General features: G+C 49.0%; 1 protein-coding gene across 1 annotated transcript; it reads left to right on the forward strand.

Moving 5' to 3' along the window:
• The first annotated feature begins 16,420 nt into the window (after positions 1-16,420).
• On the forward strand, positions 16,421-16,777 carry LOC147975443 (uncharacterized). The gene has a single exon (XM_087520424.1). It carries the CDS (start codon positions 16,421-16,423, stop codon positions 16,775-16,777), a length of 357 nt encoding a protein of 118 aa, XP_087376550.1.
• Positions 16,778-17,539: the final 762 nt, after the last annotated feature.

A 17,539-nucleotide genomic window follows, 5' to 3' on the forward strand; every position in this document is an offset into this window, starting at 1 on the left:
AGTGGTGTCTCCTAGATTGGCTAGGTGTCACTTGGGAGCCTCCGACAAGATTGTGGACTTGAACCAAGGAGTTTGTAAGGGCAAGGAGATCGCCTACTTCGTGAAGATCTACCACTAGTGAGGCAAGTCCTGTGTGGGCGATGGCCATGGTGGGATAGACAAGGTTGCTTCTTCGTGGACCCTTTGTGGGTGGTTGCTTTTTCGTGGACCCTTCGTGGGTGGAGCCCTGTGTGGACTCGCGCAACCGTTGCCCTTGGGTGGAGCCCTGTGTGGACTCGCGCAACCGTTACCCTTTGTGGGTTGAAGTCTCCATCAACGTGGATGTAGGATAGCACCACCTATCCGAACCACGGGAAAAACATCCGTGTCTCCAATTGTGTTTGATCTCTCCAAACCCTTCCCTTTACATTCTTGCAAGTTGCATGCTTTACATTCCGCTGCTCATATACTCTTTGCATACTTGCTTGATATGTATTGTGTGTGTTGAAATTGTGCCTAAACTCCACTTAAACCGGAAAAGCTTAAAAATTGCAACTTTAGCACTAAGTGTCTAATGACCCGCCCCCTCTAGACACATCTACTTCTAGATCCTACAGGTATCTCTGGGCCCACTCGGTTATGCACATCACTATAAGCCATGCAAGCATTGCAACTAATGAGTTAGTTGCGGGATGATGTATTACGGAACGAGTAAAGAGACTTGCCCGTAATGAGATTGAACTAGGTATTGAGATACCGACGATCGAATCTCGGGCAAGTAACATACCGATGACAAAGGGAACAACGTATGTAGTTATTCGGTCTGACCGATAAAGATCTTCGTAGAATATGTGGGAGCTAATATGAGCATCCAGGTTCCACTATTGGTTATTGACCGGAGACGTGTCTCGGTGATGTCTACATAGTTCTCGAACCCGTAGGGTCCGCACGCTTAAAGTTCGATGACGGTTATATTATGAGTTTATGTGTTTTGATGTACCAAAGGAGTTCGGAGTCCCGGATGAGATCGGGGACATGACGAGGAGTCTCGAAATGGTCAAGACATAAAGATAGATATATTGGACGACTATATTCGGACATCGGAAAGGTTCCAAGTGATTCGGGTATTTTCAGGAGTACCGGGTAGTTACGGGAATTCGTATTGGGCCTTAATGGGCCATACGGGAAAGGAGAGAAAGGCCTCAAAGTGTGGCCGCACCCCTCCCCATGGGCTGGTCCGAATTGTACTAGGGAGGGGGGCCGCCCCCTTCCTTCCTTCTCCTTTTCCCTTCCCTTTCCTTCCCTCCTACTCCTACTACTTGGAAGGGCTCCTAGTTCTACTAGGAAAAGGGGAATCCTACTCCCGGTGGGAGTAGGACTCCCCTAGGGCGCGCCATAGAGAGGCCCAGCCCTCCCCCTCCACCACTCCTTTATATACGGGGGAAGGGGGCACCCCAAAGACACAACAATTGATCTCTTGATCTCTTAGCCGTGTGCGGTGCCCCCCTCCACCATAATCCACCGCGGTCATATCGTAGCGGTGCTTAGGCAAAGCCCTGCGTCGGTAGAACATCATCATCGTCACCACGCCGTCGTGCTGATGAAACTCTCCCTCAACACTCAGTTGGATCGGAGTTCGAGGGATGTCATCAAGTTGAACGTGTGCAGAACTCGGAGGTGCCGTGCGTTCGGTACTTGATCGGTCGAATCGTGAAGACATACGACTACAGCAACCGCGTTGTGCTAACGCTTCCGCTTTCAGTCTACGAGGGTACGTGGACAACACTCTTCCCTCTCGTTGCTATGCATCACCATGATCTTGCATGTGCGTAGGAAATTTTTGAAATTACTACGTTCCCCAACACCAATGTCCTTTAGCAACTGTTTCGAGGCCACAAACGCCGACGACTAGCTCATGGATATCTGCAAACATTTTGAGTGTAGCAATGTCAGGCCTGAGGACTTTGTCAAGTTTTCTTCATTTCAAATCAAGGACCAAGCTGCTGTGTGGTATCAACAATACAAAGATTCCAAAGGAGGTTGTGTGATTACCTGGGATGATTTCCGCCGAGACTTCAAAGCTCACCACATTCCACAAAGTGTTGCTGAGAGTAAGCGCAAGGAGTTCCGCAATCTCAAGCAAGGCAGCATGTCTGTTTACCAATACAATATCTTGTTTCAGAGGCTCACTCGCTTCGCTAAACAAGACGTGCCTGATGAAAAGAGCATGATTTATCAATTCAGAGGTGGCCTCAAAGAAGATCTGCAATTAGCTCTCATGCTTCTTGAGCCGACTAAGTATGATGAATTCTACAACATGGCAGTAAAGCAAGAGGCTGCTCAGCTCAAGTGTGATGCTTCTAAGAAGAGAGTTAGGGATGCAGCTCAATCCTCTTCTCCAACTCAAGTGGCAGCTAAGCAAGAGAAGTTCTGGTTGCCTCCTCCTCCATTTCGTCAGTCTTACCAGCAGAAGAGTAAAGGTGGAAATGGGTCTTCCCACCCACCCAACCCAGGCTATCAGAGCAAAGCGCAGTCTCATACTCCAAGGTCAAGTGCTCCTTAACACCGTCCGCTCTCAGAGGTTACCTGCAACAAGTGTCAGCAGAAAGGGCACTATGGAAACAAATGCTTCAACCAAAGGCGCCTTCCACCTCCTCCTCCTGTGAGATATGCCAGCAATGCAGTGGTCAAGCATAATCCCAAGCATGCCAAGGTCAACATGATGCATGCAGCTCAGGCAGAGTATTCTTCAGAAGTGATCATGGGTAACCTTCCAGTTAACTCCATTCCTGCTAAAGTCTTATTTGATTCTAGTGCATCGCATTCTTTCATGTCATTCCCATTTGCATCGGAGCACAACTTTGACACTAAGGCATTACCTAAAGCATTGCAAGTTGTTTCTCCGGCTAAGCGTTTGAGATCTACCATGATGGTTCCGAATGTCGGTATCGAAATGGGCGACTATAGATTTATGGCTTCTTCAATTGTTCTTGGTGACTCGCATATTGATCTAATTCTTGGCATGGACTGGCTTTCTAAGCACAAGACTCTGCTTGATTGTGTTGCCAGAGAAATTTAATTGACATAGTCTTCTGAGGAAGTGATCATCTATGCCGCTCGTGATGAAACCATTCAGTTGTTTTCTCTCAATGAGAAGGGCGAGTTGAATGCCATTTCTCAGATTCCAGTCATTTGTGAATATCAAGACGTCTTTCCAGAAGAGCTTCCGGGAATGCCTCCTCACTAGCCAGTTGAATTCGTTATCGATCTTGAGCCTGGCACGAAACCTGTTTGCAAACGTCTGTACAAGCTTGGACCAGAAGAGTTGAAGGAGTTGAAGAAACAACTCGATGAACAAAGCATATGGGTCTGATCAGACCGAGTTCATCTCCATGGGGTTGTGGTGTTCTTTTTGTCAAGAAGAAGGATGGAATGGGTCCCATTATATTTGGTAGACCCTTCTAAAACACTGTTAATGCTATCATAGATTGCAAAAGGGATGTTGTTACTATCGGTTTAGATGATATGACTCATGAATTTAATTTCTCTAAATTTAGTAGACAAAACCGTGAAGAAGAATTACCTAGTAAGGATGAAATTATTGGTCTTACTTCTATTGCTGTACCTCCTAGTGATCCTTTAGAACAATATTTGCTAGACCATGAAAATAACATGTTTATGAATGAAAGAAGGGAAATAGATGAAGTATTCTTTAAATAGGAACCTATTCTGAAAAACAATTTTCCTATTGAAATCCTAGGGGATCCTCCTCCACCCAAGGGTGATCCCGTGTTTGAGCTTAAACTGTTACATGATACTCTTAAATATGCTTATCTTGATGAGAAAAAGATATATCCTGTTATTATTAGTGCTAACCTTTCAGAGCATGAGGAAGAGAGATTATTGAAAACTCTGAAGAAGCACCGTGCTGCTATTGGGTATACTCTTGATGAGCTTAAGGGCATTAGTCCCACTCTATGTCAACATAAAATTAATTTGGAAGAAGATGCCAAACCAGTTTGTGATCATCAACGACGGCTGAATCCTAAAATGAAAGAAGTGGTAAGAAAAGAAATACTAAAGCTCCTTGAGGCAGGTATAATTTATCCCGTTGCTGATAGTCAGTGGGTAAGTCATGTCCATTGTGTCCCTAAGAAGGGAGGTATTACTGTCGTTCCTAATGATAAAGATGAATTGATTCCTCAAAGAATTATTACAGGTTATTGGATGGTAATTAATTTCCGCAAATTAAATAAGGCCACTAAAAAGGATCATTACCCCTTACCTTTTATCGATCAAATGCTAGAAAGATTATCCAAACATACACATTTTTTGCTTTCTATATGGTTATTCTGGTTTCTCTCAAATACCTGTGTCAGCCAAAGATCAATCGAAGACTACTTTTACTTGCCCTTTTGGTACTTTTTCTTATAGACGTATGCCTTTTGGTTTATGTGATGCACCTGCTACCTTTCAAAGATGCATGATGGCTATATTCTTTGTCTTTTGTGAAAAGATTTGCGAGGTTTTCATGGACGATTTCTCCGTCTATGGATCTTATTTTGATGATTGCTTGAGCAACCTTGATCGAGTTTTGCAGAGATGTGAAAAACTAATCTTGTCTTGAATTGGGAAAAGTGCCACTTTATGGTTAATGAAGGTATTGTCTTGGGGCACAAAGTTTCTAAAAGAGGTATTGAGGTTGATAAAGCCGAGGTTGATGCTATTGAGAAGATGCCATGTCCCAAGGACAACAAAGGTATAATAAGTTTCCTTGGTCATGCCGGATTTTATAGCAGGTTCATTAAGGACTTCTCGAAAATTTCCCGGCCTCTGACTAATTTATTACAAAAAGATATACCATTTGTCTTTGATTATGATTGTGTAGAAGCATTTGAAATACTTAAGAAAGCATTGATCTCTACACCTATTGTCCAGCCACCTGATTGGAATTTACCCTTTGAAATTATGTGTGATGCTAGTGATTATGCTGTAGGTGTTGTTCTAGGGCAAAGAGTTGATAAGAAATTAAATGTTATTCAATATGCTAGTAAAACCCTAGACAATGCTCAAAGAAATTATGCTACTACTGAAAAAGAATTCTTAGCAGTTGTATTTGCTTGTGATAAGTTCAGACCTTATATTGTTGATTCTAAAGTAACTACTCACACTGATCATGCTGCTATTAAATATCTTATGGAAAAGAAAGATGCTAAACCTAGACTTATTAGATGGGTTCTCTTGCTACAAGAATTTGACTTACATATCGTTGATAGAAAGGGAGCTGAGAACCCCATTGCAGACAACTTGTCTAGGTTAGAAAATATGCTTGATGACCCACTTCCTATTAATGATAGCTTTCCCGATGAGCAACTAAATGTCATAAATGCTTGTCATACTGCTCCATGGTATGCTGATTATGCTAATTACATTGTTGCTAAGTTTATACCACCTAGTTTCACATACCAGCAAAAGAAAAAGTTCTTCTATGATTTGAGGCATTGCTTTTGGGATGACCCACATCTTTATAAAGAAGGCGTAGATGGTGTTAGACGTTGTGTACCTGAGCATGAACAGGAACAAATCCTACGCAAGTGTCACTCCGAAGCTTATGGAGGACACCATGCTGGAGATAGAACTGCACATAAGGTATTGCAATCTGGTTTTTATTGGCCTACTCTCTTCAAGGATGCCCATAAGTTTGTCTTATCTTGTGATGAATGTCAAAGAATTGGTAATATTAGTAGACGTCAAGAAATGCCTATGAATTATTCACTTGTTATTGAACCATTTGATGTTTGGGGCTTTGACTATATGGGACCCTTTCCTTCCTCTAATGGATATACACATATTTTAGTTGCTGTTGATTACGTTACTAAGTGGGTAGAAGCAATTCCAACTAGTAGTGCTAATCATAACACTTCTATTAAAATGGTTAAAGAAGTTATTTTTCCAAGATTTGGAGTCCCTAGATATTTAATGACTAATCGTGGTTCACAGTTTATTCATGGTGCTTTCCATAAAATGCTTGCTACATATGATGTTAATCATAGAATTGCATCTCCTTATCATCCTCAGTCTAGTGATCAAGTAGAATTGAGTAATAGAGAGCTCAAATTAATTTTGCAAAAGACTGTCAATAGGTCTAGAAAGAATTGGTCCAAGAAACTTGATGATGCATTATGGGCCTATAGAACTGCATATAAAAATCCTATGGGCATGTCTCCGTATAAAATGGTTTATGGAAAAGCATGTCACTTACCTCTCGAACTAGAACACAAGGCATATTGGGCTATTAAAGAAATCAATTATGATTTCAAACTTGCCGGTGAGAAGAGGTTATTTGATATTAGCTCACTTGATTAATGGAGAACCCAAGCCTATGAAAATGCCAAGTTGTTTAAAGAAAAAGTTAAAATATGGCATGATAAAAGGATACAAAAGCGTGAGTTTAATGTAGGTGACTATGTATTGCTATACAACTCTTGTTTAAGATTTTTTGCAGGGAAACTTCTCTCTAAGTGGTATGGTCCTTACGTTATTGAGGAGGTCTATCGTTCCGGTGCCATAAAAATCAACAACTTCGAAGGCACGAATCCGAAGGTGGTGAATGGTCAAAGAATCAAACATTATATCGCAGGTAATCCCATAAATGTTGAAACCAATGTTATTGAAACCATAACCCCGGAGGAATACATAAGGGACACTTTCCGGAACGTTTCAGACTCCGAAAAGTAATAGGTATGTGGTATGGTAAGTAAACCGACTCCAAAACAACTTTTAAGGCAATATTTCTCTGTTTTGGAATATTTAGAAAAATAGAAAAATAAAAAGCAGTCCGAGAAGGACACGAGAGCTCCACGAGGGTGGAGGGCGCGCCCCCTACCTCGTGGGCACCTCGTGTGCTCTCCGGACTCCGTTTTCGTACACGACACGTATTTTGGTCGGTAAAAATTCACTACATAATCTCCCGAAGGTTTTGACTCCTGTATCACGCAAAAATATCATGTCTTTGTTTCGAGCTGTTTTCTGTCAGGGTTGTCAAGGCCAGGCACTATGTCGTCTCCCTCCTCCTCCAACCATGAGGGCAACGATGCTTGGCTAATGAAGATAGAGCTGAAGAGAGAAGAAACCATGGAGATCAACAAGGATGAAGGGATCAAGAAGGCCATGGAGGACCAAGTTCCGGCAACAGAAGACACCCTTCAACTTGATCACAATCTTCTTACCCCAACAGAGATCAAAGCTTTCAAGATGATTGAGTTAGCTCGTATAGAAAATAAGTATCTCACACATGAAAATATTTTGTTGAAGGAGCATATCATCGCACTCAAGGGCATTATCCGCAAGTTAGAAGACCTCCTACGCTCGATGTGCAACTATCCATCATCAACAACTCCACCTTCTTCACCAACAAAGAAGAATTGAGTATCTGGTATGGGCACTCCCCTTGGCAACTGCGAAACTTGGGGGAGTGCCCCGGTATCGTATCACCATCACTTTTATCTTTACCGTTTTTCTTAGTTCGATCCTTTTGGTAATATCTTGATCTAGTAGAATAAAAAGTTCTTAGTATGATCTTGTTGTGAGTTTTGCTTTATGATCCTTCTATGTAATCGAGTCCGTGAGTTATATAATAAAGATTTGTGTTGAGTCAAGGGCTGATTATTTTGCCATGATTCTAAGGGAATAAAAGAAAAGAGAAAGAAATAAAAAGAAACAAAGAGATCATGTGAGTCTTATGGAGTGTAATGAGCTCACATAGAAAAGGTATGATGAATAAAAGTTGTTGAGGGTTGACAAACATAGTTTTGGTCATCGTTGCAATTAATAGGAAGTAATGAAGAAAGAGAGGTCTTCACATATAGATATACTATCTTGGACATCTTTTATGATTGTGAGCACTCATTAAAATATGATATGCTAAAGAGTTGACGTTGGACAAGGAAGACAACGTAATGGGTTATGTTTTCTTACATCTGAGATAAATTATATTGTCATGGATCCTCCAACATGTTGAGCTTGCCTTTCTCCCTCATGCTAGCCAAATTCATCGCACCAAGTACAGATACTACTTGTGCTTCCAAATACCCTTAAACCAGTTTTGCCATGAGAGTCCACCATACCTACCTACGGATTGAGTAAGATCCTCCAAGTAAGTTGTCATCGGTGCAAGCAATAAAAATTGCTCTCGAAATATGTATGACTTATTAGTGTGGGAGAAATAAGCTTTATATGATCGTGTGATACGGAAGAAATAAAAGCGATAGACTGCATAATAAAGGTCCATATCACAAGTGGCAATATAAAGTGATGTTCTTTCGCATTAAGATTCTGTGCATCCAACTACAAAAGCGCATGACAACCTCTGCTTCCCTCTGCGAATGGCCTATCTTTTACTTTTACCTCCTACCTTGCATAAGAGTCATGGTGATCTTCACCCTTCCTTTTTACATTTTATCCTTTGGCAAGCACAGTATGTTGGAAAGATCCTGGTATATATGGCTAATTGGATGTGAGTTTTCATGAACTATTATTGTTGACATTACCCTAGAGGTAAAATGTTGGGAGGCAAAATTATAAGCCCCTATCTTTCTCTGTGTCCGATTAAAACTCCATTCCCATAAGTATTGCGTGAGTGTCAACAATTGTGAAAGACTATATGATTGTTGAGTATGTGGACTTGCTGAAAAACTCATATACATTGACTCTTTCCTATGTTATGATAAATTGCAATTGCTCCAATGACTGAAATTATAGTTTTTTAGTTTTCAATGAAGTTTACGATTCATACTTGAAATTGTGATTGAATTATTACTCTATCATAAGAAACCATATGACAAGAATTATATAAGTTGTTGTTCTAAGAATGATCATGATGCCCTCGTGTCTGTATTTTATTTTTATCGACACCTCTATCTCTAAACAAGTGGACATATTTTTCGATTTCAGCTTTTCGCTTGAGGACAAGCGAGGTCTACGCTTGGGGGAGTTGATACGTCCAGTTTCATCATGTTTTTATATCGATATTTATTGCATTATGGGCTGTTATTACACATTATGTCACAATACTTATGCCTATTCTCTTTTATTTTATAAGGTTTACATGAAGAGGGAGAATGCCGGCAGCTGGGATTCTGGGCTCGAAAAGGAGCAAATATTAGAGACCTACTTTGCACAGCTCCAAAAGTCCCAAAACTTCACGTAAGACGTTTTCAGAATATATAAAAAATACTCAGCCGAAGAGATTCACCAGGGGGCCACACCCTACCCACGAGGGTGTGGGCGTGCCCTACCCCCCTGGGCCCGCCCCCCTACCTCATGGGCCCCCTGGTGGCCCTCTGGTGGCCATCTTCTGCTATATGAAGTCTTTCGATGGGAAAAAAATAATAAGCCATCTTCTTGGATGAAACTCCACCGCCATGAGGCGGAACCTTGGCGGAACCAATCTAGGGCTCTGTCGGAGCTGTTCTGCCGGGGAAACTTCCCTCCCGGAGGGGGTAATCATCGCCATCATCATCACCAACGCTCCTCTCATCGGGAGAGGGCAATCTCCATCAACATCTTCATCAGCAGCATCTCCTCTCAAAACCCTAGTTCATCTCTTGTATCCAATTCTTGTCTCCAAGTCCGGGATTGGTGCTAGTAGGTTGCTAGTAGTGTTAATTACTCCTTGTAGTTGATGCTAGTTGGTTTAATTGGTGGAAGATCATATGTTCAGATCCTATATGCATATTAATACCCCTCTGATTATGAACATGTTTATGCTTTGTGAGTAGTTACGTTTGTTCCTAAGGACATGGGAGAAGTCTTGCTATTAGTAGTCATGTGAATTTGGTATTCGTTCGATATTTTGATGAGATGTATGTTGTCTCTCCTCTAGTGGTGTTATGTGAACATCGACTACATGACACTTCACCATTATTTGGGCCTAGAGGAAGGCATTGGGAAGTAATAAGTAGATGATGGGTTGCTAGAGTGACAAAAGCTTAAACCCTAGTTTATGTGTTGCTTTGTAAGGGGATGATTTGGATCCATATGTTTCATGCTATGGTTAGGTTTACCTTAATAGTTTTGTTGTAGTTGCGGATGCTTGCAATAGAGGTTAATCATAACTAGGATGCTTGTCCAAGTAAGGGCAGTAGCCAAGCACCGGTCCACCCACATACCAAATTATCAAAGTACCGAACGCGAATCATATGAGCATGATGAAAACTAGCTTGATGATATTCCCATGTGTCCTCGGGAGCGCTTTTCTCTATATAAGAGTTTGTCCAAGCTTGTCCTTTGCTAAAAAAAGGATTGGGCCACCTTGCTGCACTTTATTTACTTTTGTTACTTGTTGCTCGTTACAAATTATCCTATCACAAAACTATCTGTTACCACTTATTTCAGTACTTGCAGAGAATACCTTGCTGGAAACCTATTATCATTTCCTTCTGCTCCTCGTTGGGTTCGACACTCTTATTTACCGAAAAGACTACGATAGATCCCCTATACTTGTGGGTCATCACATTGCTCCCCACCCAGGCGAGGGTGGCGAGCTGCGCGTCTGCATCGACATCCCAGGGCTCAACAGGGCCGCATCTCAGGAGCGCTTCAGGCCTTCGCGTGCTGGCCGGTGTGAGGGCCTGCCTCACAGCTACGTTCGCATGCCGTTCGGCCTGCTGAGTGTGGCTGCCGCCTTCCAGCATAATCTGCGGAGCATCCTGGCAGGTCAGGAGGCCAGGCACCACGCGGTCCTGGCAGAGATTGAGATGGTCCTCCGGAGGCCACCTGAGCCTCGAGAGTGTCCCAAGGCTCATGGCCTCGGTGGCTCGTGAGAAGCGACTTCTTAGCTACGTGTCTTCAGCTACCCCAACACTCCTTCGGCAACCAAACCAGGTGACATCTTTTCAAGTTCATTTCAGCTGGGAGTGCCCCCTGGGCTGCATCTTCCCCAGGCCGTGTGGGTCCGTCCCTATGGCATGTATCCGTTTGCATCTTTAGTTCACTCTGCTGGGAGCACCCCTCGGGCTGCATTAACCCTAGGCCGCTCGGGTTGAACCCAGTGGCATGTATCGTTCTCGCATTTACCTAAGCTAGTTGCTTTTCATGCATAATCTATCCATGGATATCACTTGCCTAATCGTCACCCACCAAGGGAGCTACGCGCCAATTGTCTTTCTTCAGGATCCTTCGCATAGGATGGCATCTGAGGTCGGACATGTCCCTGCAGCGTCGATAAATCCAATGGCTGAGCTCTGTCTAGTGGGCTAGCCCCGTTCACGTCACCTCCTGGGGTCGTTGGTGCTTGGCCTTCTCGTGCGATAGCCTAAGGAAATCCACTCGGCGCAGGTTGTCTAAGCATGCATCTCGCAAGAACACTTCAACCATTAAGAGCCAAGACTAGGCGCATCCCGCCTTGGGGTAGGGCCTCGTGAGTCCTGCGCTGGCTCACAAGTGCCCAGACACACCCTGGGGGCTCTCCGTTGTAGGGATTCCCCTCCCACGCGCCAACGACGGACCAGAAATCACCATGGCGATTTGCGGCCCTCCCCGCGCTAACCTGCAGGAACTTCCTGAGGACTACAGCGGGCGGTACTGCAGACTCTCTCTCTTCCCCCATGAAATTTGCTTGCGCGTTAAAAGGGGGGCTCCTGAGCATCGCGACTCAGGAGCTCTTACTGGCTCTCCAGCCCTCACGCCCTGGCCTTGACCACGGCAACGCGACCTGGCATACCAGCGGCAGCTCAGCTCGCTCGAAGGCCGGGACCTGAGGATGTAGAAAACCAGGAAGAGCCTGGAGAAGAGGGGGAGGCCCGCACAGGCCTAACGTAGCTACCCAACAGCGGCCGACACTCAAGTCTGGTGCGACACAAGAAACCGGCTCCAGAACGCCAAAGATAAGTCTTGTACCTGGACCAACCCAGCGCTACGGCATAAGATTCTCGCCTTTTCGCTGCCCTGTTGCAGCAATGTCTCCTCCCTTTCCCATCCTCAGGTAGCTGCTTGCGCCCTAAAGGGGACCTCTTAAGCATCGCGCCTCAGGAGCTCTTACTGGACCTCGGGCCGCTCACCTCCTGGCCTTGACCACGGCATCGCGACCTGGCATACCAGCGACGGTTGTAGCCTGCCTGGGGACCGGGACCTGTCAGCGTAGAGCACCAAGCTGCTGCGGGATTGGAAAGGGGAGACCGAGCCTCAGCAGGACGTGTGCTCGCGAATTTTCATAATAAGGATAATATCGACAAAAGACATTACAGACGCTTTACACACCCCTGCGGGGTCCGTTTTGATTCCTTGCAGGGGACGGAAAGAAGGGAATTCCTAGGAGATCTATCTACATGCACTGGACGTCGCCGACGCCGATATCAACAGTGGGCGACGAGAGGCCGGCGCCAACCCCATCCAGATCAGTGATGGCGGCGGCCAGACGAGGCGGCCTTGCTTCAGGCCCGGCGGGAGCTTGGGGGCACGTAGCTGTCATCGCTCGTCTCCAGAGACTCGGTGAGCTCGGGAGAGTCGCTGGACCACCAGGAGTCACTGCTGTCGCTGGAGGAGCTGCGGGCGAGGCAAGAGGTAGGCCCGGTGCCAACCGCTGTGTCGTCTTGGCGACCCCCTTCAGCGCACCACTCCAAGCGGCGGCCTTCCTCGTCGAAGACCTTGAAGAAAAGCGTGGGGGCGCCATCAAACTCGAAGTGGATGGCGAGGGCGCCTTCCGTGCTGCAGACTCGGGCGACCTCACCCCAGCCTCGGGTCATGAAGATCCTCCCGGAGGCGACGACTTCAACCTCCGCTCCAGTCACCGGGGCGTCGCAGTCGGTGTGCTACAGCCAAAGCTCGAGAGGGACCCTCGGCGGCATCTCGGCGGTGAAGAATGGCAGGAGGCGAATCCAAGTGCTCGGAGGCATCACCGGCCACAGCACAAACTCGCGCGAGGAGTCCGCGGCATGGACCCCTGGGGCGACAGCGTGCGTCTCCGCGGCACGGCGGCCACGGCCCTGGCATGGGCGACGGCGCTCATCGTTCCTCCCTCCGGAACCCTCGGCGTGAGCGTACAAGGGCAACGGGTATCTAGGAGGTGGCCTCTCGTACCACGGCCGCGACACTACCAGCCTCACGACCATCTCGCAACGATGGGACCGCTTCTTCTTCGGCGGGTGTAGCTCAGGCTCGTTGAGGGGAGTCTTTCCCTTCTCTGCAGCCGAGAACCTCCGTATCAGCGCCCTGACTGCATCAGCAAGCAGTGGAGCAAGAAAGAAGAAGCGGGAGGAGCAAGGAGGAGACGGGTGAGGGGGGCTGCGCCCCTCCCATTTATAGCCAAGGGGAGGCCAACCGCTGGCCTCCACGATCTAAGGTAATAATTATCTTTTTCTGCATGCAACAAGGACCCATCAAGTCGGGCAGTTGTGGAGGCAGCGCGGGGAAGCGGAGACGTCCACGTCCAATCAGTCGCCACGCGCCAACCATAGCTGCAGGCTGATGGGGCCCGCGGCGCTCCGCGCTTGCCCTATGGCTTCGCCTCGAAGCCAAGCCCGAGCGCGCCTTGGACCTGGGGGCTACTATCGGCGTTCTGGGAACGGGGGCCCCCAGACTTGCCTGCCTGCGGCTCGCAGCGTGGCGCCACCAGCGACCCTGTACGACCCATCTTTACCAGCAAACATTCAAGACCCTCGCGAGGGGCCAAGCCTCGGAAGGCGGACGATGCAAGACCTCCTCAGGGGGAGCCTCACCAGGCTGGCTCGCGAGGGGTGGAGGGATCAAGGCGAGGGGCAACTCGCGAGGTTTCTGTGACGCAAGCCATGATGACTGGAACCAAGCGGGCGCCAGCGCGTGCAATGTCCTCGTTTCCTCTTTGGTGCTAAAGAGGCAAGCGCAGACGAGGAGTCCCGAGGCATCAGGCAAAGGTTTCAATATTGGTGCAACAAGACCAAAACCAACAGGACGGCAAGACGGAGGTCACCGTGGAGCCCAAGACGGCGTCACCACCAGAGCCTTTGGCAGGCGAAGACTACTTTTGTCAGCATAGCTTGTACTAGTTGTCTCCCTTCGAATTTGGCCGTTGTGGGATACCTTCCCACTCAATATTTGGGAAGAGTACCAGGGCCTCTATAAATAGGACTAGCCACCACCGTAGGGATCAATCTCATTTTGGACTAGATCCATTACACCTAGGCCACCAGACAAGTTCACCAAGCACAAGAACACCTCTCCTCGCGAGGCTGCTCTTCCCTTGTAACTGTTCATCCTCAGCCTAAGAGGCAATCCACCACACCACACTGGAGTAGGGTATTACACCACAACGGTGGCCCGAACCTATATAAATCTTGTGTCTCATGTTCTTTGGGTTCGACGAGCTAGGCCATGAGATCGTAGAGTGTGTGAGCTAGGGAGGGGAGAGATCTTTGCGCGCACCCCAGTGTTCGAACCTCAAGGGTTTTGCTGGAACCAGAAATCCGACATTTGGCGCGCCAGGTAGGGGTGTGCCGAAACTTTCCTCTTCGTCGATCCATGCTTCACCACTCCGCCAAGTTCATGGCCGACCCTCGCCGGGCCCGCGCTGAGCGCCGGGCCGCTCTCGCCACCCGTGTCGCTCAGACAGCCCCTGTCGGCGGACCTCCCGTCGTTCTCCATCACCCGCCGCCAATGCCGCCACCGGCCCGGCGGCAAACGAGTAGCAAGCGTCTTCACTGCATCCCTCTATGCGGCGAGAAGGTCACACCGCCACCCCGTCGCTGACTCCGGCCATCTCATCGTCCCACGCTCGCCGCGCATCCACGGACGCGCAGGCCGCGCTGCTCATGGCATGTGAGCTCTTGCGCTACCGCCCGGTCGACGACCTCTACGAGGACTGGTTGGACCGAATGGGAGGGACCTCGCGTACCCTCCCATACTTCAAGGTGATGAAAAAGAAGGGACCATTCGAGTGGACTCCGGAGGCCGACGCGGCGTTCGAAGACCTCAAGTAGTACCTCACCAGCCCACATGTGATGGTGGCACCATGCCCCCTCAAGCCACTGGTGCTCTACCTGGCTGCCACCCCACACTCGGCCAACGCAGCGCTGGTCGCACTCCGGGAGGAACACCCGACCAAGGACTCTAAAAGCAACACCCCGCAGCTGGCTGGAATGCACCGGTTCCAGGATGGCGCTCCCGAGGCCTCGGCCACCCCAGGAGAAGACCAACCCCTCAGGACGGAACTCCTGAGGCCCCGGTTGCCTCGACCGGCCACCAGCCTCCTGAGGCCTTCGGGCCTCAGGAGGCGCAAGGTGCCACCCACACTCCCGCCCTCGTTGAGCACCCGGCATACTTCTTCAGCACGGTGCTGCACGATGCACGAGCGCGTTACCCCATGCCGCAAAAGCTCCAGCTCGCACTCTTCGTCGCCTCGCACAAGTTGCACCACTACTTTCAAGGCCACACCATCAAGGTCATCTCAGCTTACCCGCTGGAGAGGGTGCTTAGGAGTCCCAATGCGGCAGGAAGGGTGGTAGAATGGAACACCAAAATGCAGGAATTCCAGTTGGAATTGAGCACCCCGAGGGTAATCAAGGGCGCCGCACTCGTCCACTTCGTGGCAGAGTGGACCGACGCCCCCAGCCCCAAAGCAGGGGAGGACCGATCCCTCTCACCAGGAAGCGAGGCACTAGATGGATGGGTCATGTACTTCGAAGGCGCCTTCGCGCGTCAGGGTGCGGGGGCTGGCGCCATGCTCATCTCGCCCACCTAGGACAAGCTTTACTACGCCGTGCAGCTCTGCTTTCAGCAGGGCGAGAAGGTCTCCAACAACATCGCGGAGTACGAAGGCTTGATCGCCGGTCTCAAGGTTGCGGCAGCCTTGGGAGTGAAGCGCCTCATCATGAAGGGGGACTCCTAGCTCCTTGTCAACTTCTCCAACAAAGTATATGAGCCGAAGGATGAGCATATGGTGGCATACCTTGTGGAGGTACGAAAAATTGAGAAACAATTCTTGGGCCTGGAACTGCAGCATGTGCCGCGCGGCATGAACAAGGAACCTGACAGCATCATGAAGAGGGCGTCCCGGCGCTTGCCCTAGGAGCCTGGCGTCTTTGAGGAGCAGCTCTTCAAACCATCAGCAGCACCTCCTGCTGCAGAACCAAAACAACCTCAGGAGGAGCTCCCACCAGCACCCCTCTTGGGAGCCCCCGCTTGCGGCCCAACCTTGGGAGCGCGCCTACTCCTTGCGCTCAAGCCTCAGGAGGGGTGCTAGACTGAAGAATTAAAAGCATACTTGCTTCAGGGGACCCTGCCGGAGAAGGAGGAGGACGTGGAGCGTGTGGCTCGACAGGCCACTGCCTACTGCATCCGGGACGGTGAGCTATATAGGAAATGGCCAAATGATGTTCCTTTATGATGCATCTCTAGGGAGAAGGGACATGAGCTGTTGGCCGACATACATAGTGGGGACTGCGGGCATCACTCGTCATCATGCACCTTCATGGGCAAGGCATTCCGCAGCGGGTTCTACTGGCCCACGACGCTCAATGATGCCACCGAGCTGGTGAGATCTTGTGAAGTGTGCCAATTCCATGCGAAGCAGATCCACCAGCCATCTCAAGGCCTCCAGACCATCCCACTCTCGTGGCTGTTCGCGGTCTGGGGGCTGGACATCTTGGGGCCATTCCCTAGGGCGCCCAGGGGCTACCACTACCTCTACGTCGCCATCGACAAATACACCAAATGGGCGGAGGTGGAGGCTGTCCGCACTATCCCGACTGGCTCGGCAGTCAAGTTCGTCAAGGGCCTCGTGAGCCGGTTCGGGGTTCTGAATCGCGTCATCACTGACAAGGGCTAGTAGTTCACTAGTAACCTTTTTACAACATATTGCTCTAACCTTGGAACGCAGATATGCTACGCCTCAGTGGCACACCCCAGGAGCAACGGCCAGGCCGAACGCGCCAACACGGAAGTCCTGAGAGGCCTCAAGGCCAGAACCTTCAAGAAAAAGCTTGAGTACTGCGGCAGGGGCTGGTTGGATGAGCTCCAGTCAGTGCGATGGTCCATCTGCACCACCGCGACCGATCCAATAGGCGAGACTCCATTCTTCCTCGTCTATGGAGCAGAAGTGGTTCTCCCTCACGAGGTCAGGCATCGCTCCATGCGGGTCTTGGCATTTGACGAGGCACGCCAGGACGCCTCGCGGGGGATGGACCTCGTGCAAGGGCAGGAACGTCACTGTCAAGCCGCGCTCCAAGCAGCAATGTACCAGCAGACGCTGCGGCAGTACCACTACCGTAGCGTCCACTCCAGGACGCTCGAGGTGGGTGATCTTGTCCTAAGGCGGGTGCTCTCCAGGGAGGAGCTGCATAAGCTTTCACCCATGTGGGAGGGCCCGTTCAGGATCGCCCGTGTCTCCAGGCCTGGTGCCACAAGCATGGAGACGCTGGACGGGATCCCCATCCAGAACGCCTGGAACATCTAGCACCTCCGGATGTTCTACCCATGAAGCAAAGCCCGTGCCGATGAAGGTCACCGCTCGTGACACTCTCACGTAATAATGAGTGGGGCCATACCTGCCCCGGAGTCTCCGGAGTGCCGCCCTCGGGCCTCGGGGGCT

Source organism: Triticum urartu, chromosome 4A, assembly GCF_056163025.1.
Source record: "Triticum urartu cultivar PI428250 chromosome 4A, HENAU_Tu73, whole genome shotgun sequence".
Taxonomy (NCBI): Eukaryota; Viridiplantae; Streptophyta; class Magnoliopsida; order Poales; family Poaceae; genus Triticum; species Triticum urartu.